Source organism: Trachurus japonicus, chromosome 16 (genome assembly GCF_045865225.1).
Source record: "Trachurus japonicus isolate A0001 chromosome 16, Traja_1.0".
NCBI lineage: Eukaryota > Metazoa > Chordata > Actinopteri > Carangiformes > Carangidae > Trachurus > Trachurus japonicus.
This window is the reverse complement of record NC_140922.1, coordinates 35495662-35521298: the sequence shown is the minus strand read 5'-3', so window position 1 is coordinate 35521298 and position 25637 is coordinate 35495662. Positions and strand designations below refer to the sequence as shown.

The following is a 25637-nucleotide window of genomic DNA, read 5'->3' as shown; positions in this document are numbered from 1 at the left end:
TCTTATCTGTGCAGTTTAGTGTGTGTGTGTGTGTGTGGTGCGTTCAGGGACACGCTCCCAGGGAGTGAAAGTGAAAGTTAACGCAGGTATAAAGTTCAGGTGAACAGGTGTGTGACTCATTTACGACCTAATAACGAACTGAACCGAACAGAACCGAACGGAAACGAACGGAAACGAACCTCATTAACACATTTTAATGTTATATTCTAATGTTTCAACCTACAACAACAACAACAACAACAACAATAACAACACTAAGGGGAAAACCCAGACGGTTAAAGGTGGAGCTGCGTGCGTGTGTCTGTGTGTGTGTAAAATGGTTGTACCTGCGTTGTTTAACTCAGTTTGAACGTAAAACAACTTTCTCTCGTTACTTTCTCTTGTTTTTCTAACGCAGTCCGGTGCGTGACGTCACCGCCGTGGCCTCAGTCACCGACAGCGGAGCCGCCGCCGCCGCCGCCGCCGCCGCGCGACAGGAAGTCACAGTTTCCCCCCCGTGATAAAAGGAGAAGACAGAAATGTCGGACTCACCTTTGTCTCTTCTCTCTCTCTCCGCTTCACTCAGGTAAAAAGTTTCCCGCTGAAAGAAAAAGAAAGAAAGAAAGAAAGTTCGTAGTCGCTTCGTTTCCCCCCCGCGCGCGCAGCTCCGCGAGCTCCAGACACAAACTTCAGACAAAACTTCAGACAAACTTCCGCATCCAGAGTTTTTTACAATGTGTCAAGTCAAAACAGGAAGTGATGCTATGCTATACCACCATTTCCGCCAAGGACTTTCAAATTAAAATGCGTACGTGTCCCTGTTGCCTCCGCTCGGTTTTCATTTGTATTCAATGTTAGAAACTGAAAGATGTTTATGGGCAGAAATATGTGCCACTGCCACTAGAAACTGATCTGATTGAATCATTAAATCTGAATTTGAATTGGTAAACTTGAATAGATGCATTAAAAAACTCAAGTTGAATCACATCATTTGAATTTGTACTATTAGATAGATAGACTTTATTATTAGACTCAAGGTCCATTAAAAAAACAAACACACATACAAATATTGTATGTGTGTTTGTAGACTTCTATTGTTTAATTTGAATATATTATATATAATACATTCTATTGTTTAATTTGAAAATCAAATATCAAAATAACATTGCATTGAAAAACTGAATCTGAACACCTGAATAGTAGCCTAGGCTATAATTTGAAATTGAATTTATTAGTTTGGACCTGAATACCAATAAACTTGAGACTGAATTAAATGTAAGATTATGAAATTTAATTCAGTTTGTTTGAAACTATGTTTGATTCAGAAAATATATTTCTAATAGAGCCACCGGATGTCAGCAACAACTCAACGAATGCACACTAAATCCAAACATTTATGTCCACGAATTAAGTAATGTGTGATAAAGTGAAATGACACAGGGAATAAGTAGAAAAGGAGGAGGAGCAAAAAGGTAAAGAAGAAAGCAGCTGGAGTCTGTCAGTGTTTAGAAAGTCTTCCTGGGAGTAATCAAGAGCTTCTCCAGACCTTCAGAAACTGGAGCTGCAGAACATCAGACGGGTCTGAATGAACCGTTTTATCCCTTAGTGCCGTTAATCTGGAACTTGTATTTATTTCTGTGCCACAGTATTTAATCACCTTGAGTCTTCATCCTACACAGACGACAAAGTTTGACTCATTTAACTCAATGAAGAAATGGTGAAAACTATTTTATTGATGATTATACCCTATTACGTAAACAAATAACATTATGCTGTATGAACAATAATATTAATTTATAAAAAATACTTCATAGGTGAAAACTAATTTTATGAATGCTTCTTCTAAAGCCAATTAAACAAATAATACTTACTGTAATGAACAATGATAATAATTTAAAAGATTATTTCATTGTTGCCTTTCTACGGAGCCCCCAAAGGGACATGGAAGGAAATTTTTTTATTGCGAGATCTCGCAAAAGTATTGCGAGATCTCGCAAAAAAAGTGCCCTGTCCGCTGTCTCAGTGCTGAAATATGAATGAATGACAGCGTGTCACTGCCCGTGAGAGAGAGAGTGTGTAGAGAGTTTTGCCACCAGCTTTCTTGTGTCATTTTGTGGAGCAGTAAGGCTATATCTCTGCTGCTCTATAAAACCCTGCGCACGCACACTTGCAAGCAAACTTCCCTTCATAAATCGCAGAGTTCCTACAAGTGTGCGCAGCTGAATCAGCTTCACGTTCCGCCCTGTACACACCCTGTTTTAACCCTAGATGGTCAATGCAAACCACCACATGAATGCGGTCTGCATGTAAATGAACATGACGTGCTGTTGTTCTGTTCTGTCTGTGCTGTGAATCAGCTGCAGGTGTGAAAGTGACAACGTGACGTGTTGCTGCAGCTGTTAACGGCGTCAGCGGCACGGAGCGCACGCTGTGTTGTTTTGGTGCACTGCCCTCTCAAATGCTGGACCTGGTTCGGCACATAGTTACAACAATGACAACAGTTCTAGTGAGTCTGTATATGAACCAGTCACCATCATGGGCCAGGCAGTTGTCGGTCCCTGAAGACCCTCTCCCTCCTTATTCTCCTCCAGCGGTGCCGCGGTGCAGCATTACGCACGGGGCTCACCGCTGTATATAGGCCTATTTACAGTAATTAGACTGATCGATAAAACTTGTTGAGTCAGTTAGTGATCCTGGTCCTCCATCCTGAAATATATTCTTCAGAATTAACATGACGCTTTTATTTATGCCGATTTTCTCTCGGTTTTTGTGATGAACAGCATTAACTAGGACTGATAACAAGAAAACAGAGTGTAACGATTGTGATAGTGGCTTTTTCCCAGTCTTTGATATTTAATTGACTCTCGATAGGACCGGATGCTTTATCCCATGCAGCCGCGCCGTCCTCTCCTCCTCCTGCGCTCTGGGAGTGGACAATATGACGGAGAGATGGTGGTGACATCAGTCCGATGCAAAATAACGCTGTTGAATTAAATCACCGTGGGCGATCAGCATGGAGAGAGCTCCCCAAACAACCCAGACCCTATGATACGCTGTCCGTTAACTACATCCTACTAGTAAAACTGACAAGTCAAGCTGTAGTTTGTGTTAGAGGACTAATTCATCTGACATAGCCTGACCATCTCTCTCTCTCTCTCTCTCTTTCACGGGCAGTGACACGCTGTCATTCATTCATATTTCAGCACTGAGACAGCGGACAGGGCACTTTTTTTGCGAGATCTCGCAATACTTTTGCGAGATCTCGCAAAAAGTATTGCGAGAAAAGTATTGCGAGATCTCGCAAAAAGTATTGCGAGATCTCGCAATAAAAAAAATTCCTTCCATGTCCCTTTGGGGGCTCCGTACCTTTCTGCCTCTCAAGGACATTAAATAAAAAAAAATCTTATTTTTATGTTATGTTAAAAAACAAAGTGGGTGATTTTTCTCCTGTTTCACTCCTCAAATACAGAAATTCTTTGTGTTTCAAAACAAAACAATGTGAGAGAACAAAATAGTAGTTCTGCCTTTCTGACCATACTAGTGATGTAATTGTTCACTTGGACCACTAGAGGGAAGTGTCTCTCCACAGCAACCAAAACTCCTTCACGTCCACGCCCCGTTTGGCTTCACACAACCCCCAAAAACATGATGCAAATGTGTTTCTAAAGTGTCTTATTGCACTTCATACATTATTTAATATACAGATAATTATAGGAACAATGCACTTTGATTCATAAATTAACTGAATGTCTGTCTAAAGGTCACATCTTACCCCAAAACTACAGATGAACATCGTGTTTATGGCAAAGATTTTAATGCTGCACAATATTATTTTAGTTTTTTTTCTTCTGACTGATGTTTTCTATTGCTGCATTTCATTTCATATTTTCTTTTCCAGTTGATTAGCCCAAAATTCTTTAAAAATCATGTGTTTTTATACAATCGGGGTTGTTTTTATGCCATCTAGTCTGTGACAAAACCCTATTACATAAGTCCTACTGCCTATTTTAGGTCATAGTGCTATTCAAATACTGTTAATAAAGAAAAAACACACAAAAAACAATGTTTTGTTGTGTAATTTAATTTTATTTATTTATTTTACATACCAGACAGTGGTGGTCGAGATTTAATTATTCATCAGACGGATTATTATGGTTCAATTTTTCTTGTTTTTTCCATTTGATCTCACATTTATTAATGTTCTAACAGTCACTCTGTCATTTCTTTATTAAAACACTTTGAGCTTACACAATGGAGCGAATGACTGGAGACTTTTGAACAAAGGTGGAACTGTATTACTCTCTATTTGGAGGACTAATGGAGGAATATGTGTTATTATAAGACTGTCATACATCTCTAAGATTGATATTGTACTGCTGTTATTTATTCCCTTTGGTGCAAATATCTGTTCTCTGTGCGATTTCTCTTTATGGTATTTTTACTGCATTTTATTTACCTGTATTTCAATTCATATATGGTCCTAAGTCAGTGAATGTTTTGTTTTTGTGGAAAAATGAAAAATAAAAAGTAAAAAAAAAACAAACACTTTGAGCTGCACTTCCTGGTTGTTTCAAAATAAAGGTCTTATTATTACTATTATTATTATTATTTTCATCATTGTATTTGTTTCATTGTGAGCTCTGTCTGTGCTGCTGCTGCTCGGCCTGCAGGAGGCGCTGCAGCCTGCTCCTTCCTCCTCCTCCTCCTCCCCTGGTGTGTGTGTGTGTGAGTATGTGAGTGTGTGAATATGTATGTGAATGTGTGTGTGTGTGAATGTGTGTGAATGTGTGTGTGTGTGTGTGTGAGGCTTCCCCGGCTATAAAGGCGTGTGAGGCGGCTGGAGGCTGTAGAGGCTCCAGCAGCCAGAGGAGGAGCAGCAGGAGGAGCAGGAGGAGCAGGAGGAGGAGAAGGAGGCGCAGCAGCAGCAGGAGGATGAAGCTGAGCATCCGTCAGCGAGCAGCTGGTCTCAGATCAGTCGGTCTGAGCTGAAACTGGAAACTTTCTCATGCTTTTGTCACAGAGGAGCTTCTTCTTTTCCCTTTTCTTCTCATTCTGCTGCTGCTTCCTGTGAGAAGGTAAAACACTAACTCTCTTTATTTTCATTAGCAATTAATCTATCAACTATTTAAACCATTAATTGATTAGTTGTTTGGTCAATTTTTTGATTTAAGAAGGTTGGAATCAGAGAATTTAGGCTTTTTTCATTATTATTATTATCAGAATAGTTGACGATTCATTTAATAATTGATTATTGTTGGATAAATCGATGAATAGTTGCAGCTCTCCATCCTCTCTGTGTGTCTGAGTGGTTTAGTTGTGGTTTAGTTGTCGTAGCAGCAGCAGCAGCTTCTGCAATTTAGGATTATTTCCATTATCGATTAATCTGTCAACTATTTAAACCATTGATCGATTAGTTGTTTGGTCAATAAAATGTTAAAAAATGTCATAAAGGAACAAAAAACCCCAGAAATATTCACATTTAAGAAGCTGGAATCACAGAATCTGGACTTTTATTATTATTATTATTATCAGAACAGTTGACGATTCATTTAATAATTGATTATTGTTGGATGAATCGATGAATAGTTGCAGCTCTCCATCCTCTCTATCTCTCAGTGTGTGTCTGAGTGGTTTAGTTGTCGTAGCAGCAGCACCAGCTTCTCTCAGTCCAGAGCTGCAATTTAGGATTATTTTCATTATCGATTCATCTGTCAACTATTTAAACCATTAATCGATTAGTTGTTTAGTCAATAAAATGTTAAAAATGTCATAAAGGAACAAAAAACCCAGAAATATTCACATTTAAGAAGCTGGAATCACAGAATCTGGACTTTTTTTTCTCAGAATAGTTGACGATTCATTTAATAATTGATTATTGTTGGATAAATCGATGAATAGTTGCAGCTCTCCATCCTCTCTCTCTATCTCTGTGTGTCTGAGTGGTTTAGTTGTGGTTTAGCAGCAGCTTCTCTCAGTCCAGAGCTGCAATTTAGGATTATTTTCATTATCAATTAATCTGTCAACTATTTAAACCATTAATTGATTAGTTGTTTGGTCAATAAAATGTTAAAAAATGTCATAAAGGAACAAAAAACCCAGAAATATTCACATTTAAGAAGCTGAAATCAGAGAATTTTGACTTTTTGTATTATTATTATTATCAGAATACCGTAGTTGACGATTCATTTAATAATTGATTATTGTTGGATAAATCGATGAATTGTTGCAGCTCTCCATCCTCTCTATCTCTCTGTGTCTGAGTGGTTTAGTTGTGGTTTAGTTGTCGTAGCAGCAGCAGCAGCTTCTCTCAGTCCAGAGCTGCAATTTAGGATTATGTTCATTATCGATTCATCTGTCAACTATTTAAACCACTGATCGATTAGTTGTTTGGTCAATAAAATGTTAAAAATGTCATAAAGGAACAAAATAAACCAGAAATATTCACATTTAAGAAGCTGGAATCACAGAATCTGGACTTTTTTTTCTCAGAACAGTTGACGATTCATTTAATAATTGATTATTGTTGGATAAATCGATGAATTGTTGCAACTCTCCATCCTCTGTGTGTGTGTGTGTGTGTCTGAGTGGTTTAGTTGTGGTTTAGTTGTCGTAGCAGCAGCAGCAGCAGCAGCTTCTCTCAGTCCAGATGTGTTGAGCTGCACAGCTGGATGGATTCTCCCTGGTTCAGAGTGAAGAGGAGTCAGAGGAGTGTGACGACTGTTTGATGTGAAAACGGTTTTATTCTCAGATCTGTGTGTGTGTTAGAGTGTGTGTGTGTGTGTGTGTGTGAGAGCTGATAGTGAAGATTTCATTCACTGAATATCCTCAGACGCTGAATGTCGAGCTCTCCCTCTCTCTCTGTGTGTGTGTGTGTGTGTGTGTGTGTGTGTGTGTATTGAGCTGTGATCAATGTTTTATCAGAGATGAATAACTCATGTTTCTCTCTCTGTTAAAAAGCTGCTGCTTCCTCTTCCTCTTCTTCGTCTTGGTCTGGTTAATTCAGGTGAATCCTCTGTAACGACCTCGTTAACAGGAAGGCTGATGATGTAACATGATGTCATCACAAAATCTGAGATTATTACAAATGTTTTATTGTGTTATTTTTTTTTACGACAGAGGAGAAAGCTCCACTGATCTGTGAAGGGAAACCATCTTTAATCAGATAATGAATGACTTCCTGAATCAGGCCTTAAGCCCCGCCCACCTGCACCTGCACCTGCTGTTAACTCTGGCGTCAGATGTAACATTATTAAATAACGATTATGACAAAAACTTGATATGGAAAGCTTTTTATTCAACACTTAAGTTACTTTTTAAAGGGATAGTTCACCCAAAATTTAAATCTCCTCCCCCTCATGTGGACTAAGGGCTGGGAGAAGTTTCAGAGTCCTCCGTGGCTTCTCTGAGTTACAGGGGGTCTCGGCGTAGCAGTGCATGTCCATATGACGGTTGCAAATGGATACCAACTGTCTTCGTAACAAAAAGACACACCAGAAAACATCCAAATACCTCCATGCTGCTCGTATGTAATGTCCCTCTGGTATTGAAGCCCCGAAATGAGAAATTATCCCGAAAAAAATTAAATAAGTCTATATTTTAAGCTTGTTTTGTAGCAGAAGCTTCTCGAAGCTCCTCTTCCAGGTTCGTCCAATTCTGACAAACCGGGAAGAGGAGCTTCGAGAAGCAGAGAAAACAGAGATTTCTGTAGCCTAAATTCACTCTTCATTTGAACGCACCTTGACTAAGTAAATATTTGTGTATTTCTGGTGTTTGTTTCAAAATTTAGTCCAATGGGGTTCTATGGTCTAATATGTGTCAATTTAGGGTCCTTGATGTACAAAAGAGTGAGAACCACTGCATTAATCAATTTAATCAATACAAAATACATTTAAAAAAATACAAATAACGTAAAATAGTGGTCTCACCTGCACCTGCAGATCAGACTTTAACTGGTATTGATCGATCGGCTCCTGTGAACGTAGCAGAGAAACATGTGGACTGAAACCGGATCCTCCTCTGGTCACCATGACGATCAGCTGATCTGTGGTCAGATGTTAAAATAACTTCCTTCACTTCCTGTAACTCGACTCTGACTGGACGCATGAACAACTTCCTCCTGTTAATCAGATCAGAGCTGCTGAGGGAGGAGGAGAGGGTGGAGAGATGGAGGAGAGGATGGAGTGGAACGTACATTGATTGTTTGTGGCTATGTGATTGTTGAAGGGGCGTCCCAATTTGTAGAGGTTGACTTTCTACCTCTACCCCTTGTAGCTCCGTTTCAAGGGGCAAGGAGTAAGGGCTAGAATTGACCTGTGGCTAAGCCCCGCCCCCTCCACTCACTGGGACAAACAGTCAACATTCGGTGACAAGTAGAGACATTTCACAGGAGGCAATTGATGATTTTTGGAGACAGAAAGATTAAATATCATCTGGAAGTCACCAAAACTTCACTTAGCTTTACTGCTATGGCTGTTAGCCTCTCTATGGAGTTTTACATTATACGTTAGCATTAAGCTAGTGGACTTTATGCTTAGTTGTGATACTGGCTAACATCTAAACATCTCTGACAATATGTTGCCTCAAATACGTTGTTGACTTAACTTAGAACAGATGTAGACATCCTTGTTAAGTTTATCCAGGTTTAGTTGGTGTTGTGGTCTACTGCATAACTTTATCCAGAGCAGACACTTCTCTGGGTTGAGATGTGGCTTGGGAAAAGGTTAAAAAAATCCCCCCCGTGGCCCAGCCTCTCGGGATACCTAGTGTCAGAGTTGCATGTACCCCATGCACACCGTTTGACCATTTTAAACTTAAAATGTCAAGAAAAAACATATAAAAACGAATGAAAACGAACTAACTGCAATGCATTTCAATGGACGTGGAAGCAGAGAATGTCCCAGTGTATGGGCTAGCTATGAGCACTGTGATTGGCTCATCGCGTTTGGGGGGCGTGGCTTAGCCATAGGTCAATTGGAATTGGGCCTTAGTGAAGCATCTGAAGCATCTGTGTGTCTTGTCCCCCCCCCCCCCCCCCCCCAGTTGCCCCCCAGCCCTCCACCATGTCAGACATCTACCAGTCGGCCGCCTCGTCTCTGGGTCTGTTCTCCAGCCCGTGTCTCACCAAGGTGGAGCTGCGTCTCACCTGTAAGGGGATCTCCGACCGCGACGCGCTGTCCAAACCCGACCCCTGCCTCGTCCTCAACATGATGTCGCACGGCCAGTGGATGGAGGTAGGTCGCCACGGCAACCGGACTCTGTCTGTCTGGTAACGTTGTGTTATTATCTCATAGCGTGGTGAATGTGCAGCTCACAACTTGTCCACCAGAGCGTTGTGGAGTTGTTGGATTGTGTGTTTGATGAGTTTGATGATGAGGGAAACCAAGAAATCCCATAATGAGCCTCCGTAGCATAGCTCTGAGCAGCTCACGGCTCTGCTCCGCCGATCCCAAAACAACATGCACCGATGATTAAAGGTGATGAACCTACTGCTATGACTATAGGGATTATGGTGAGAGGAAATGTTGCCAAAATGTTGAAATGTCCCTTTTAGGCGCTTACGTAATTAGCTCAAAACTCTCACTTTTTTGGTAAATTTTTTGCTGAGTTAAAAAAAAACAAAAAAAAAAACATTTTAAATGCTCACTCAACTTTTTAAAAGGTAATTTCTACACAGTACTACTTATGTATTTTGTAAAAAAACAAAAGAAAAAAGAAAGAAAAAGAAAGAAAGTGTAACCTTTAATTTGCTCTTTAAAGCCCCTGTACAGACTTTTCATGTAGTGTAGATTTTGGCGGCCCCCTGTGGACGAAAGCGGTGGAATGAAGACTGCATTTCACTGTCATGAAGACGTTTGTGTAGATTTGTTTTGGAAACGTCGGAAAGAAGACGGGACTTGCTTCTTTTTTTTTTCTTTTTTTTAGCAGTGTAATGTTTCTATTGGTCTGGTTTGGTCAGTGGTCCGACCCGACCATGCCTTCCAGAGGTCTAGACAGTGTTGGGAAAGTTCACTTTCTAGTTCAAAGTTCAGTTCACAAATTTTAAAATGAACTAGTTCAGTTCATAGTTCATATAAATTTTGAACTTTTTTTCCCCCAATATGTTGCTACAAGCTATTATTTTTTCAAAATGATTGCCCTCAGCCCATATCTGAGTTAGAACGTGACAAATACCAGAGTCCAATGTGTGTACGTTTGTACAGTAGCCTATTTGTGAACACACACACGCACATACACATAGGCCACACACGGCCACACACACACACAGAGCTGAGGGGCAGCAGAAGCGCGGAGAAATAAGCGAGGGCCGCGGCGTAACCCCCGTTTATCTTTTACCAAAGACGGTTTATAAAATAAATAGTGTCTTTGCTTTTACTAACAACTGGGTCAGTATTCCTCCACACAGACAGGCTCCGCGACGCGCTGTATCACTCCGCCTCTTCCATGCGCCGCTGATCCAAACAGCTGATCGGTGTTGCCTGATTGGCTGGTTTTTCCGCTGCATATTAAGGCCTGTTTACAGTGTTTTAGCTGTTTTTTGTCTGGAAGGCTCTATGGAAATCTGGCACACTCCTGAACGAAATCATACTTTGAGAGAGCGCCGTTCACAAACGCCAGAATGAACGCGTTCACAATAACGTTCATCAAGCGGAAATACAGAACGTTCAGTTCACGTTCGCCCAAAATATGAACGAGTTCATGAACGATCGTTGATTGAACGCGTTCAGGCTCAACACTGGATATAGAATTAGACTACGTAGAAACAGCGTATCTTCACACTGATGGACTCATGTGCTGTTGTAGGTAACAGAGACACATCAGCAGAAACCACAGACTATCCAGTTAAAATCTCCGTACTGGGCCTTTAAGTTCAGCGTCAGAGAATCCGACGTCTGACACTCTGATCGTTTATTCTCTCTGTCGGTTGTTTGATGCTTCATTTCACATGAACGTCTCTGCTGCTGATGTCAGCTGTGTGTGTGTGTGTGTGTGTGTGTGTGTGTGTGTGTGTGTGTGTGTGTCAGCAGACTGAGCAGGTGTTCAACAGGTGTCAACAGATGTTTCATGGATGTTACAGATGTTCGGTTTCTGGTGAATCCCACAGTGATTAGTGGGAGCTAATGATAGTTAATGTTATAGCTGCAGGCATTACTCAGTTACAGTTACAGTTACTTTAGTTACTATTACAGTTACAGTTACTTTAGTTACAGTTACTCTGATGAACGATGAAGCTGCAGCAACCTGAGTTTTTGCTTTAACAGTTGAACAGAGAAGCTGCTCTGTCCCACACTGGAAGAGTTCCACGTCCTCCTTCTTCTCCTCTGTCCTTCTCCCTCATCCTCCTCCTTCTCCTCCTTGTTCTTCCTCCACCTTCCTTGTCTTTCTTCCTCCTCCTCCTCCTCCTCTTCCTTCTCCTCCTCTTCCTCCTCCTCCTCTTCCTCCTCCTCCTCCTCCTCCTCTTCCTTCTCCTCCTCTTCCTCCTCCTCTTTCTTCCTCCTCCTCCTCCTTCCTCCTCCTCTTCCTTCTCCTCCTCTTCCTCCTCCTCTTTCTTCCTCCTCCTCCTCCTCCTCTTCCTTCTCCTCCTCTTCCTCCTCCTCTTTCTTCCTCCTCCTCCTCCTCCTCTTCCTTCTCCTCCTCTTCCTCCTCCTCTTTCTTCCTCCTCCTCCTCCTCCTCTTCCTTCTCCTCCTCTTCCTCCTCCTCTTTCTTCCTCCTCCTCCTCCTCCTCTTCCTTCTCCTCCTCTTCCTCCTCCTCTTTCTTCCTCCTCCTCCTCCTCCTCCTCCTCATCCTTCCTCCTCCTTCTTCTTTCTCCTCCTCCCTCCTCCTCATTCCTCCTCCTCATCTTCCTCCTCCATTCGCCTCCCCCTCTTCCTCCTCCTTCTCCTCCTTCTTCTTTCTCCTCCTCCTCCTCTGTCTTCCTTCTTCTCCTCCTCCTCCTCCTTCCCATCTTCCTCCTCCTCTTTCCTTCTCCTCCTCCTCCTCCTCTTTCCTTCTCCTCCTTCTCCCTCCTCCTCCTCCTTCTCCTCCTCATCTTTCTCCTCCTTCTTCTCCTTCTCCTCCTCCTTCTTTCTCCTCCTCCTCTTTCTTCCTCCTCCTCCTCCTCATCTTCCTCCTCCTCCTCTTTCTTCCTCCTCTTCCTCCTCCTCCTCTGTCCTCCTTCTTCTCCTCCTCCTCCTCCTCCTCTTCCTTCTCCTCCTTCTCCCTCCTCCTCCTCCTTCTCCTCCTCCTTCTTCCTCCTCCTCCTCTTTCTTCCTCCTCTTCCTCCTCCTCCTCTGTCCTCCTTCTTCTCCTCCTCCTCCTTCACCTCCACTTAGTGTTTATTAGTTTCTCATCTCACCTGGTGGTTCAGGAGTTTTACCTGCAACACACACACACACACTGTATCATCACCACGACGACAGCATCATCCTGTGTCTGTAGTCATGGCGACAGCGACAGGAAGTCAGTCAGTCAGTCAGAACTCCCAGCATGCATCAGGTCATCACGTTACAGACACTTTCAGTTCAGCTCATTTTTGAGCTTCAGTTTGTGTCAGCTGGTGTTGTTTAGTGTGTGTGTGTGTGTGTGTGTGTGTGTGTGTGTGTGTGTGTGTGTGTGTGTGTGTGTGTGTGTGTGTGGGTGGGTCAGACCTGGTTTCTGTTGACCCACTTCTTCATCTTCTCGGAGTATTTTTAGACGCTGGATGCAAATTAAGTTGTTTTTTTTCCCCTCATTCACATTTTTATTATTTTCATTAGTTTTATATGAATTTTTATCATTTTAAATTAAACTAATTCACAATAAAACAAAGAGAAAGAATGTGAAACATGAATCCAGAGAAACAAATCAAAGTGACGGGGACTAGTTTGTGTTTGTGTGTGGCGGAGGGATACGAGGAGCAGGAAGAAAGGAGAGAAGGAAAGTTTATAAGTGAAGAAACTGAGAAGAGACCAAAGACGGTTTATAAACCAAGACCTTCCATGAGGAGTCAGCTTCCTGTATGATGTCACTAGGCTTCTGCTCGGCCACGCCCCTTTAGAGAGACCAGAGGCAGCCTGGAGTGTATTGACTCCAATGGGACAATTTAACATGAACACAGATTATGGTCTGTCCTTTCTCCCCATACTCACTGAAGTAAAATTTGGACTCATTTTTCACAAGCCACATCTCTTCTGAACAGTTTGACACCAAAATGGAAACTTTCAGACGGACACATCAGGAGAAAATCCACTTTGTTCCAGACCTGTCTCTGTCTCTACGACACACCGATCTCCTAGGCAACGTCAAACAAACGGCCGCGAACTCCCGTGAAAATGATTTAAATTATTTTCATCATGCTAATTATGACTGTTAGTGGTGTAAATATTTAATGTTATCATAAGAAAATATAAATATCTCACTTTCATCTACCTACAAATTGTATAAATCCACACACACGTTCACAGACGAGGTGGGGTGACGGTTGGCCACGCCCACTTAGAGAGACAGGAAGTGAAACTGACGGTTGGCCACGCCCATTTAGAGAGACAGGAAGTGAAACTGACGGTTGGCCACGCCCATTTAGAGACACAGGAAGTGTATAACATTTCTATCATTGGAGCAGCCTCTCATGGGGTATCTTGGTAAATAGAGGATCTTTGAAGAGACGACGCAGCAGGAAGAAGAAGAGGAAGATGATGAAGGAGATGATGAATAAGAAGATGGAGGTGGTCCAGGATCCACAGGGTTCTGGTTCTGGTTCTGGCTCCACGTCGGTTCCTTTACAGTCGATCCAGACGAACTCTAACGAGCCAATTAAGAGGAGCTGCAGGCTGAGCTCCATCTGCTGCTGCACCAGGACCAGACTGAAGAGGAGGACATGAGGTCTGGTTCTGGTTTTGACATCAACACACCCTCAGCCTCACATCACTCACTGACTGCGTTTACATGCACTTCAGTATCCCAGTTTTGATCAAATTCGGGATATGGTGTTTACATGAACTTCAGAGAAACCCGGTTTCTGATTACTGCATCTTATGTAATAATAATAATAAACTTTATTTGTATAGCACCTTTCACAGGTAGAAACCACAAAGTGCTTCACAGTGTCAAAACAGTAGCAACAAAGCAGAGCAAAACAAAACAAGACAAAAGACATACAAGAAAAGCATAGATACAAAGACCCACAGGTTAACCAAATGCCTGTTTAAATAGGTGAGTCTTTAAGTTCTTTTTAAAAGTATCAACAGAATCCAAAGAGCGTAATGAAAAGGGTAGAGTGTTCCACAACCTGTGCGCATGAGTGTTTCATAACAGGAAGAGCAACAAAATTTACAAATTAGAAATGCTGCCATGTTATAGAACTTAATAAAATAAAATAAAATGCAATGCAGACTGATGGGTTCATTGTAAAACATTCATTTATTGATGTAAATGTGGTGGTTTCTGTACATCCAGAGCCCCAACATTTATCTCCTGAACAGAATTCAACCAGCCGGTGGTAAACCTCTAAAAACCTGTGGGTAAGTTAATTAGCAATCGTTTTCTCCGGGATGACGATGGAGGTTGGCCGGCCGAGCAGCTCTGCAGACCGGCTGCTGCCGCTGTGATGTCACGGTAGCTGCTCCACAGGTGGAGCTTCGTCGTAGCAAACAGCCGTAATTTGGATAAACCGACCGCACACTGGGGATCTAAACAGTTACTTTTTTGCATGAAAAAAATATTAAAACTTAATAGTCTCCTTGTCGCTCCAGAAATGTGCTCTTGTTGACGTCGCCATTTTGTTACATATCTATGGTAACGATTACGTCAGTTGGCTGAGTGGCTTTCAGATATCGGGGTACGGTGTTTACATGCTCCAGTATCCTGGTTTCTTTCTGAGTTCTCCAAGCATCAAAATCGTGTTTCTCAAAATCGGGATAACGGGTTATCCTCATGTCTATGATGTCTCCTCTTGTCTCCTCATGTCTCCTCATGTCTCTTATATCTCCTGTCCCTCCCGTCTGTCCCCGGCAGGTGGACCGGACCGAGGTGATCCGTAGCTGTGTGAATCCCACCTACTCCAAGGTTTTCACTCTGGACTTTTATTTTGAAGAGGTGCAGCGTCTTCGCTTCGAGCTGTTCGACATCAACAGCAGCTACAACGGGCTGAAGGACGCCGACTTCCTGGGCTCCGTGGAGTGTACGCTGGGACAGGTGAGACAGACGGGACAGGTCTGTGTGTGTGTGTCTGTGTGTGTGTTTAAATGTCAGGTAAATATCAGGGAGCTGTCAATCATCAGACAAACCTGAGCTGAAAGTGAAACGTCTCGTTTTGTTTTGAGCTTCTATGTTTAAACCAGACGATAGACTGAGTGTGAGGCTCTTCTCTTTCTCCTCCTTCTGTCTCTCTAAGAGCTTGTTAAAGTCTTGTCTCCTCCTCAGGATCTAGAACCTGCTGATGTTTGTTTCATTCTCCCACAGTTAAATAAATAAAATTAGTGAATAATAAATAAATATGAGTGAGAAAGTAAAAATATCGTCTCTAAACTCCACATGAAGAGGAAGTGAAGTGGAACAAGGACGAACTGTGAGAGTTTAACGAGCTGTGGGATCAGTGTTTTAATTAAACCAACAAACAGACGGTCCTGCCCCCCCACCCCCACCCCTCCAAACACACACACACACACACACACACACACACACACACACACACACACCCTGGTTTAATGTCTCTACGTGACAAATATTGTTCATATGAAACAAAAGAACACAAGTAACATTTTAAACAGAGAAGCTGATAGAGAAAGAAATGGTTCAACAATGACACATAGATCTGTGTGTTTCTGTTTGTATTTATGTTAATGTCTGTTTATGTTTGTGTTTATTTGTTTATGTTTATATAATATATATTTATATTTGTGTTTGTTTGTATTTGTGTTTATGTTTTTGTTTATGTAGGTCTGTGTTTGTTTATATTGTTATGTTTCATATGCTGTCAGTGTCTAAAAATGAACATCAGTCAGATTAATGAGCAGTCAGTCAGTTTAACACTGGGTTCTGTTCAATCTCTTGGTTCCAGTTGGTTCTAATGGTTCCATTGGTTCTAATGGTCCCAGTGGATTTGTTGGTTCAAATGGTTCAGTTAGTTCCAATGGTTCCGTTGATTTTAATGGTGCCGTTGGTTCCAATGGTCCCAATGGTTTTGTTGGTTCCAATGGTTCCGTTGATTTTAATGGTTCAGTTGCTTCTAATGGTTTTGTTGGTTCCAATGGTTCAGTTAGTTCCATTGGTTCTAATGGTTCCAATGGTTTTGTTGGTTCCAATGGTTCCAATGGTTTTGTTGGTTCCAATGGTTCAGTTAGTTCCATTGGTTCTAACGGTTCCAATGGTTTTGTTGGTTCCAATGGTTCAGTTGCTTCTAATGGTTCAGTTGGTTCTAATGGTTCCAATGGTTCTAACAGTTCCAATGGTTGCATTGGTTCCAATGGTCAAGTTGGTTCAGTTGATTCTAATAGTTTTGTTGGTTCTAATGGTTCAGTTGGTTCCAATCGTTCTAATGGGGCGTTCACACCAAACGCGATAGACGCGAATGGAGCAGCAACTCTACATCGAAAATCAATGTAAATGGCGCGATGACACGCGATGCAGGCGGAGGCGGCGCGAATGAAGCGTCTGGAGCGGCGCGAATAAAGTTGAAAATATTGAACTTTTCAGGCAGCATCGCGTCGCGACATCCAATCAGCGACCAGTTCAAGCCGACAACGTCACTTCTCTGTACGGTTGTTTACACTCAGAACAACATGAAGGAGAAGCTAATTGTCTATGAGCTGTGTGTGGCACCGCTGCCGTCTTCTACACAGAGTGGACAAAAAAAACACACACACACACAGTGAACCAGACACGACAGCAGGTGGTTTTCCGGTGTTTCTGAGACTTGTACAGCAGTAGTACAGTGCAGCAACGGTGATGATATCAGCCATGATCGACGTGGAAAGAGAGCAGGTTGAGACCGGTTTTCAAATGAACGGGCGGAGCGTCTAGCACGAATGACGCGATGGACACGAATGATCCAAAATGACCAAGGGGCGCGAATGAAGCGTCTGACGCGATTGTCTTCGGGTCTATCGCGTCCGGTGTGAACGCTGCTTTATGGTTCAGTTGGTTCCAATGGTCAAGTTGGTTCTAATGGTTCAGTGTGTGTGTGTGTGTGTGTGTGTGTGTAGATCATCTCCCAGAGGAAGCTGTCCAAAGCTCTGCTCCGACCTGGCGGCACCGTGGGGAAGGCCATCGTCACGGTGAGCTGCTCTCTCTCCTCCACTCCACTGCCCAGTCGGCCTCGCTCGCCCTCGCTCTCACATCACTCAGCTTTTATTTTGAAAGGGTTTCTGAGCAGGAAGCTGCTGCACTTGAATAATCAGCTTTAATCTTTTTATTTCTTAAAATCTGTTGTGAATGATGTGACGTCATAATGAACCGAGTGTCAACCCCTAACCTGTGTGTGTGTCCAGATCTCAGCAGAGGAGCTGACCGGTAACGACGACTACATCGAGCTCTCGTTCAGCGCCAGGAAACTGGACGACAAGGTAACATCCTCCTCTCTGATTGGCTGCTGTCTGGCTGTGATGTCATAACAGACAAAGAAGTACAACAAATGGCTTTTAAAGTTTAACACCAATCTGTGTGTGTGTTCAGGACTTCTTCAGTAAGTCTGATCCGTTCCTAGAGATCTACAGACTGAACGATGATGCTACGATGCAGCTCGTCTACAGGACCGAGGTACACACACACACACACACACACACACACATAAGCCAGGGTTTCCCGCAGCGCTTTCCTGTTAAGGCGGCCGCCTTAACAACAAAGAGCTACCGCCTAAACTAACATCTTAAAAAAAAAAAAAATTGTAGCGATATTCGCCGCCGCCCCCCCCCCCCCGTCGGACGAGTGGCCGCATCCTCTCACACACATACACACCACAGAGAAGCGCGCACGCAGAACAGCAGCGCGTGTTGAAAGCGAAACTTTAATACGGCACGGCGCGTCCTCCCCCGTCGATCGATCCCCCCTCCCCCCCCGTCAACAGATCTCTGCGCTACCCCCCCCCGTCAACAGATCTCCGCGCTACCACCCCCCACCCCCCCCACCCCCCCGTCGACAGGTCAGACACCACCTTAACTAACAAATTTTCTGGGGGAAACACTGTAAGCTGTGTCCCAATTCAGCGACTGCAGCCTTTGGAAGCAGAATTTGGAGGCCGAGGGGGGCAACCGGCATTCCGACATCCCACCAGTCCGACATTGGCCTCTAATTGTCTAAATGGCAACACTTAATATTCTATCAAACGTCCCGTCATTCCAACAATTTTTGCCTCCTAAGGTTGGAATGACGGTATTTTTTCTTTTTTTAAACATCCTGCCTTTCCGACAATTCCTTTAATAGCGTATTTGTTTCCCCAAAAGATTATAGTCTGGTTGGGTTTAGGCAATGATGAAAGGAGTTGGTTAAGTTTAGTAAAAAGAGCAGGTAGAGGCCAGACAGGCAGACTAGTCCCTGTCTGCTCTCTGCTGTGTAATTACACACAACCATGTGGGTATTCCTCTATCAGCATGTCTTAGAGAAGGGAGGAGCCTGTTGAGTAACGCACATTTCCTTATATTGAAAGCCTTGTTGGAATGGTGGGATGTTCACATGTCGGAATAGCGGTATGTCGGAATGGTGGGATGTCCAAATGGTGGGATGTCGGAATGACAGCATGTAAGCGAAGGCCGATTACGTGACAGTGCCGCGACTAGGCCTGTCTCAATTCAAAGGCTCCGACAAATGCAGCCTTCCTCTGGCGGTTCCAGGAGGACGCACCGCACCGATCCTTCGTGGCCTCCCGTATCCCAAGATTCTTTGCACGCCGGTATTCAAGGTTCCTACGCAAGTATGGAAATATACAGCCAGTGCAATATTTATATTTGAGTTCTACGATGGAGTATTAGGGCCAGATTGAGAAAAAAACAACAACACAGACTTCGAGAATAAAGTCATACATACACGTTGTCACTGGTGTTGTGTATGTTGTTACTGTTGCTGTGTGTATAATTAGGGCCACGGGCCATCGCACCGGGCACTGATCCCTGCGTGCAGCTTTCTCTGGACAATCCTGCTATTATTTTTCTCTTTTCAACTATTTATACTTTTTAAAAAATATTTAACTTTTTCTGCAATTTTTCTCCCATAGGAAATGAATTGAAACAGTCTTCAAACTCTTCAAATCTTCTGCTTCTTTCAGCCTCTATAGCTTCAGCATACTTTCAGCTACAGACTTCATTCAACTTTTAAACTGTTCACAAACCTTTAAACTATTCAGCTATTTCTCAGCTTATTGATATCTTCAACAGTTTCAGATATTTGGCAGTTTTAAAATCATTAAAATTTCTGACAAAATTCAAATTTAACATGGGAGTCAATGTTCAGAGCTAGAGTGGGTGACATCATCATCATTCCCATGTTGACAGAGATGGTAAAACCGGCAGTAGAGTGTGAGTGCGTAACTTGCTTGTGTCGTCAACTTTCCTACCGGTAGTTGACTATGGAGATGTGTTGTACATGTGTGCCTCGTCCAAAAGCCTAGCAGCTTTGGACACTGTATATCACAGTGCATTAAGGTTTTTCACTGGCTGTGGTTGTCTCACTCATCACTGTCAGCTCTACTTGAAGTCCGGGTGGCCATCTCTGAGTACCCGGAGAGAAACTCACTGGCTGCTGATCATCTATAAGGCTCTCCTCTCCTTGGTATGGTCCCTTCCTACCTCTGTTCACTCCTCCGTCGAACAGAAAATCGATATGCCTTAAGGTCCAGTGATATTTATTGTTTGAACATCCCTCGAGTGCGGACTGAATTAGGGAAAAAAGCGTTTAGTTACGCCGCTCCATCAACATGGAACAACCTCCAGGCTGAACTGAAATTGTCTGAACTTGTATCTTTTAATGTTTTTCGTCACTTCTTAAAGGTCCGACAACAAAAATCAATTGAGCGGTGCCTTTGCTGACCAACCTTGTCACCATGACCCCCTTGCTCCTTGCACTTTTGTTTTAACCTCTACTGTAACATGGCCCTATTTATTATAATGTAATATTGTAATGTATTTTGTATTTTTATAATGCTGACGACGTGTGCTGCTGCCCTCTTGGCCAGGTCACCCTTGAAAATGAGATCTCGATCTCAACGGGTCTTTTTACCTGGTTAAATAAAGGCTAAATAAATAAAAATAAAAAGTAGCCCCGTGGCCCTTTCAAAATTTCCCCAGGGGAAATTTTCTAGTTACTGTCTGTCTTGTGATGTACAATGCTGTCTTTCATTGTAACGTACAGTCAGTGATGATGAATTTCCCCTCGGGGACCAATAAATGAAAATCTAAAAATCTAAAAATGTCACAAAATATTAGGGTGAGGAAATTAGGGTGAATTGGGACACAGCTACACACACACACACACACACACACACATGCTCAGAGGAAGCAGAATGAGCCCTGTTGTTTCTTCTCCTGTGTCAGACGGTCATGAACAACCTGAACCCGGTGTGGAAAACCTTCAAAGTGTCTCTGAACTCACTCTGCAGCGGAGACCACGAGCGCAAGCTGCAGGTACACACACACACACACACACACCACACACACACACACACACACACACACACACACACACACAGACACACACACACACACACACACACACAGTCTCTGGTGTCAGTCGATGATGTTCCTGTCTAAACGGGGACGTCAGTTCATGACTTTGGTGAAGCAGCAGCAGCAGAGTGAAGGCCACACACAGGAAGCCAGGGAAATGATTTCAGAATGAAACAGGAAATGATTAAAGGAGAATTCCGGCCTTTTTTGACCCCCAAATTGTTGACATGAAATGAGCCTGTAACTGTGATCTTTTCCTTTTTGCCGATGATGCAGCACCTGGTCTACACATAAAGATAATCTGGCGGATTTTGGCCCGTTTTCCCTCCTCAAACGTCCGATTATCTGATGGCTCTAAACATTATACCACCAGATGATCCTGTGCTGTGAGGTGTTAAAGGAGAATTCCGGTCATTTTTGACCCCTAAATCCAGTGTTGGTTGGAGCAAAAAACGCAACTAAAATTGATGCAGGCAAACCGGAGTTACCATGGCTACCCGACGCTAGGGATAGCCACAACGCTAACCTATGGGGGCAATTCTTTCAACCACAACAAACACTCAGAAAACAATCAGATATCTATGGTACATGACTGGAATCCTTAGAGACACCACTGAACTCATATAGTGTAGAGTATAAACATTATAAACTTTGTGTTTTTGCATATAGTCACTCACCTCAGACAGCCGAACTCTGAAACATCCCAGAAAGACATTACTATCCCATCACAGAGCGCCTTCTCTCCCCGCCACAGAAACTAACACTTTGTCCTTGTTGTGATGATTTCTTTACTAAAATAAATGGTGGAGCAGTGCAGTGGTGATGTCCAAAATGTCTCCGACCGTTTATTTAGTAAAGAAATCATCACAACAAGGAGAAAGTGTTTGTTTCTGTGGCGAGGAGAGCAGGCGCTCTGTGATGGGATAGTAATATAGAAAACATGACAAGATATATATAGAAAACTGAAAAACTCTTTGAGAAATACATAGGAATTAGCAGTTGCGGAGCTTCGCCTGGGCCCATGTTCCACTTACTGTAAGACCCATAATCATCTCTCATAGTGGGAAATGATGGGAAGATTATACATTTCCTGAATTGTTACAGTCCTGTGAGTGTTTCAGTTTTTGTTATTTGTGTCAGTGCTGTTCCTACATTTCACAGTGCTATAAAAAAAGACTACAGTTTAGGCGAAAATAGTGGAAAAACAGTTGTTGAGACAGATTTACCTTTGACCATGTGGCCTTTATAGTTTTAGATAGGCCCAAAACTAGGTCTAAATGTAAGCTAGGATTGTACACTTTAAAATGCTACCAAACATACCCTCTTAACATATGAGTAAAGGTCTGAAAATGAGCAGAAAACAGGATATGCCCCCTGCGTTTAGAGGCCTATTTATTGCAGGGGGTGGATAACTTCAGGCAAAATGAAGAAAAAAAAAATCTGACACAAGAAAAAAAAAAAAAGCCAGGCAAAAAAAAAACAGCAGCAGAGTGACAGACAGGCTCTTGTAGTAGTATTTGTAAATACTACAAACATTTGTAAATACTACAAATACTACAGGAGAGGAGGAGAGAAGATAGGCCTATCCTATATATATATATTTTTTTACCTGACTTTTTTTTTCTTGTGCCGGATTTTTTTATTTATTTATTTTTTTGGTTGCTTTTTTCCCTTGCGCTGGATTTTTTTTTTTTTGCAGTTTTTTTTTTTTTGGCTGGCCCTAATACTCCTTCATAAGGATGGGTTATCATACCAAAATATCATCTATGAACATGTACCTTTTCAAAAAATGTTACTAGATTTTGCCACCTTGAGTGGTACCAAAATGGACTAATAGGTTAGCGTTGTGGCTATCCCTAGCGCCGGGTAGCCATGGTAACTCCGGTTTGCCTGCATCAATTTTAGTCGAGTTTTTTGCTCCAACCAACACCGGGTGACCATCAGGACAAGGATTTAGGGGTCAGAAATGGCCGGAATTCTCCTTTAAACACAAAGTGGAAACAATGGTTCTAGAGAGAAAAAGTGTGTTACAGACAGTAATCTCTGTCCTCTCATTGGCTCGTTTTCCCAAGAGAGAGACAGAGAGAGAGAGAGAGAGAAGCAGCAACATGGCCTATATATAATATATGAAAAATGTATTTTACTTCTACACAGCGACTGACCCACTTGTTCAGCGAAACTCCTGCATGAATGTATGAAAACATGAAATACATCACCTGACTGTCAGAAACCAGAGTGTGTGTGTGTGTGTGTGTGTGTGTGTGTGTGTGTGTGTGTGTGTGTGTGTGTGTGTGTAGTGCACGGTGTGGGACTGGGACTCCAACGGGAAACACGACTACATCGGTGAGTTTGAAGCTTCGTTCAAAGAGATGAGAGGAGCCATCGACGGACGGCAGGTAGGAAACACACACACACACACACCACAGACACACACACACACACACACACATGCACATGCACACATACACACACACACACACACACACACACACACGCACACACGATCCTGAACCAGAACCAGAACTGTGGGACCACTTCCTGTTCTTCCGTCCAATCAGCTGCTCAGGAACTCCTCCATCATTAGCATAATTAATATTAATTAATAACAAACAGGAGGAGGAGGAAGAAGAGGAGGTGGGGGGGTGGAGGAGGAGGAGGAGAGGGAGGGAGTAGGAGGAAGAGAAGGAGGAGAAGAAAGAGGAAAAGAGAGGGGGAAGAGGAGGAGTGAGAGGCAAGAGCAGGAGGAGGGAAAGGAGAAAGAAGGAGGACAAAGAAGAGGAGGGGCAAAGCTCCTTGAAGGTCTCAGTCTCAGAGGAGGAGGAGGAGGAAGAGTAGAAGAAGGAGGAGGAGAGAGGGGGAAGAGGAGAGAGAGGGGAGGAGGAGAGAGGAGGAGGAGGAGGAGGAGAGAGGAGGAGTGAACGGGAGTAGGAGGAGGAAGAAGAAGAGAGAGAAGGAGGAGGAGAGAGGAGGAAGAGGAGAGAGAAGGAGGAAAAGGAGGAGGAGAGAGTAGAAGGAAGAGGAGAGAGAAGGAGGAGGAGGAAGAGGCGGAGGAGAGAGAAAGAGGAAGAGGAGGAGGAGGAGGAGGAGGAGGAAGAGGAGAGAGGAAGAGGAGGAGAGAGAAGAAGGAGGAGGAGGAGAGAAGAAGAGGAGGAGAGAGGAGGAGGAAGAGGAGAGAGAAGGAGGAAGAGGAGAGAGGAGGAGGAGTGAACGGGAGTAGGAGGAGGAGGAAGAAGAGGAGGAGAGAGAGGGAGGAGGAGGAGGGAAAGGAGAAAGAAGAGGAGAGGAGGGGAGGAGGAGGAAGAGGAGGAGGAGGAGGAAGTAGAGAGAGAAGGAGGAGGAGGAAGAGGAGAGAGGAGGAGGAGGAAGAAGAGAGAGAAGGAGAGAGAGGAGAGATAGGAGGAGGAGGAGGAGGAAGAGGAGAGAGAAAGAGGAGGAGAGAAGGAGAAAGAGGAGAAGGAGGAAGAGGAGAGAGGAGGAGGAAGAGGAGGAGAGAGGAAGAGGAGAGAGGAGGAGGAGAGAGGAAGAGGAAGAGGAGAGAGAGGAGAGAAGGAAGAGGAGGAGGAGGAGGAAAAAGAGAGAGAAGGAGGAGGAGAAAGAGGGGGAGGAGAGAGGAAGAGGAGAGAGAAGGAGTGAGAGGGAGGAAGAGGAGAGAAGGAAGAGGAGGAGGAGGAGGAGGAAAAGGAGAGAGAAAGAGAAGGAGGAAGAGGAGAGAGAAGGGAGAGGAGGAGGAGGAGGAGGAAGAGGGAAGAGGAGGAGGAGGAGGAGGAAGAGGGAAGAGGAGGAGGAGGAGGAGGAAGAGGGAAGAGGAGGAGGAGGAGGAGGAGAGAAGAGGAGGTGCAGCTCTTCCTGGTAACAGCAGGATGAAGAGAACGTCCAATCAGATCCAGTCACTGTAACATCTGTATCAGGGAACCCCCTCATTAGTGTGTGTGTGTGGTTGTGTGTGTGTGTGGTTGTGTGTGTGTGTAGGTGCGTGTGTGTGTGTGTGTGTGTGTGTGTGTGTGTGTGTGTGTGTGTGTGTAGAGGTTAACAAACCCTCAGGATTCATTTCATCAAAACTGCGCCTCGGGATCGTTACCGTGGAAACGCTCGGCTCCTTGTCGGCGGTAATGAGACGACTGAACTGAGAGAGTGTGTGTGTGTGTGTGTGTGTGTCCTCGTCTCCGTGACAACACACACCCTGACCAGGAGGGGGCGGAGCTTCACTAACGAGCAGGGAGGGGTCGTTTTAATTAGCCCCTCCCCCTCCTCCTAACCTAACAGAGTCTCATATTAATGTGGATGAATCTACGTTACCCACTAGTTAAAGGACAATTCCGGGCAAATTCAACTCAGGGCTGTATGTTCCTAACATTTTAGGTCTAAAAGAATGAATCTGAAGGTTTTCAGTTTAATGTTTCCTGTTTTGCGGTAGTTATGGTCTGTCCCCGCGTCGCCACGGCAGCGATGAATGGGAGCGGATTGAAGTTCTGCTGCTTAGGCTGTTTCCATCCCTCAAAGCCGCAGACAGCGTCAGATGGAGACTCAAACATGCAGCCAGAAGTTTATTTACTTCAACAAGCCGAAATGTTTGTAAAACTAGATCTAATTCAAAGTCTGGCGGAGTCGAGACCCAAGTTGACGCTCGGTGTGTTCAGGTGCAGTGGGAAAAGCTACCGTTTGTGTAATAAACACAGGAATATCAACTCTTTACTTGCTTCAAGTAAAAAAAACTTCTCTGCGCATGTTTGAGTCTCCATCTGACACTGTCTGTGGAAAAAAATGTACACTTGAAGCAAGTAAAGAGTTGATATTCCTGTGTTTATGACACAAACGGGAGCTTCCCACTGCACCTGAACACACCGAGCGTCAACTTGGGTCTCGACTCCGCCAGACTTTGAATTAGATCTAGTTTTACAAACATGTCGGCTTGTTGAAGTAAATAAACTTCTGGCTGCATGTTTGAGTCTCCATCTGACGCTGTCTGTGGCTTTGAGGGATGGAAACAGCCTAAACAGCAGAACTTCAATCTGCTCCCATTCATCGCTGCCGTGGCAATGCGGGGACAGAC

The 25637-nt window shown here is 43.5% G+C and overlaps 1 protein-coding gene across 1 annotated transcript in view; it reads left to right on the top strand.

Moving 5' to 3' along the window:
• Positions 1-9036: 9036 nt before the first annotated feature.
• cpne4a (copine IVa) overlaps positions 9037-25637 on the top strand; it is a 37520-nt gene continuing 20919 nt past the window's right edge. The window contains exons 1-7 of the mRNA XM_085803182.1: positions 9037-9209; positions 14949-15128; positions 17138-17209; positions 17423-17497; positions 17607-17690; positions 20456-20545; positions 22885-22983. Coding sequence (XP_085659308.1) covers positions 9039-9209; positions 14949-15128; positions 17138-17209; positions 17423-17497; positions 17607-17690; positions 20456-20545; positions 22885-22983 — 771 coding nt within the window. The 5' untranslated portion in view covers positions 9037-9038. The remainder of the gene's footprint in view (positions 9210-14948; positions 15129-17137; positions 17210-17422; positions 17498-17606; positions 17691-20455; positions 20546-22884; positions 22984-25637) is intronic.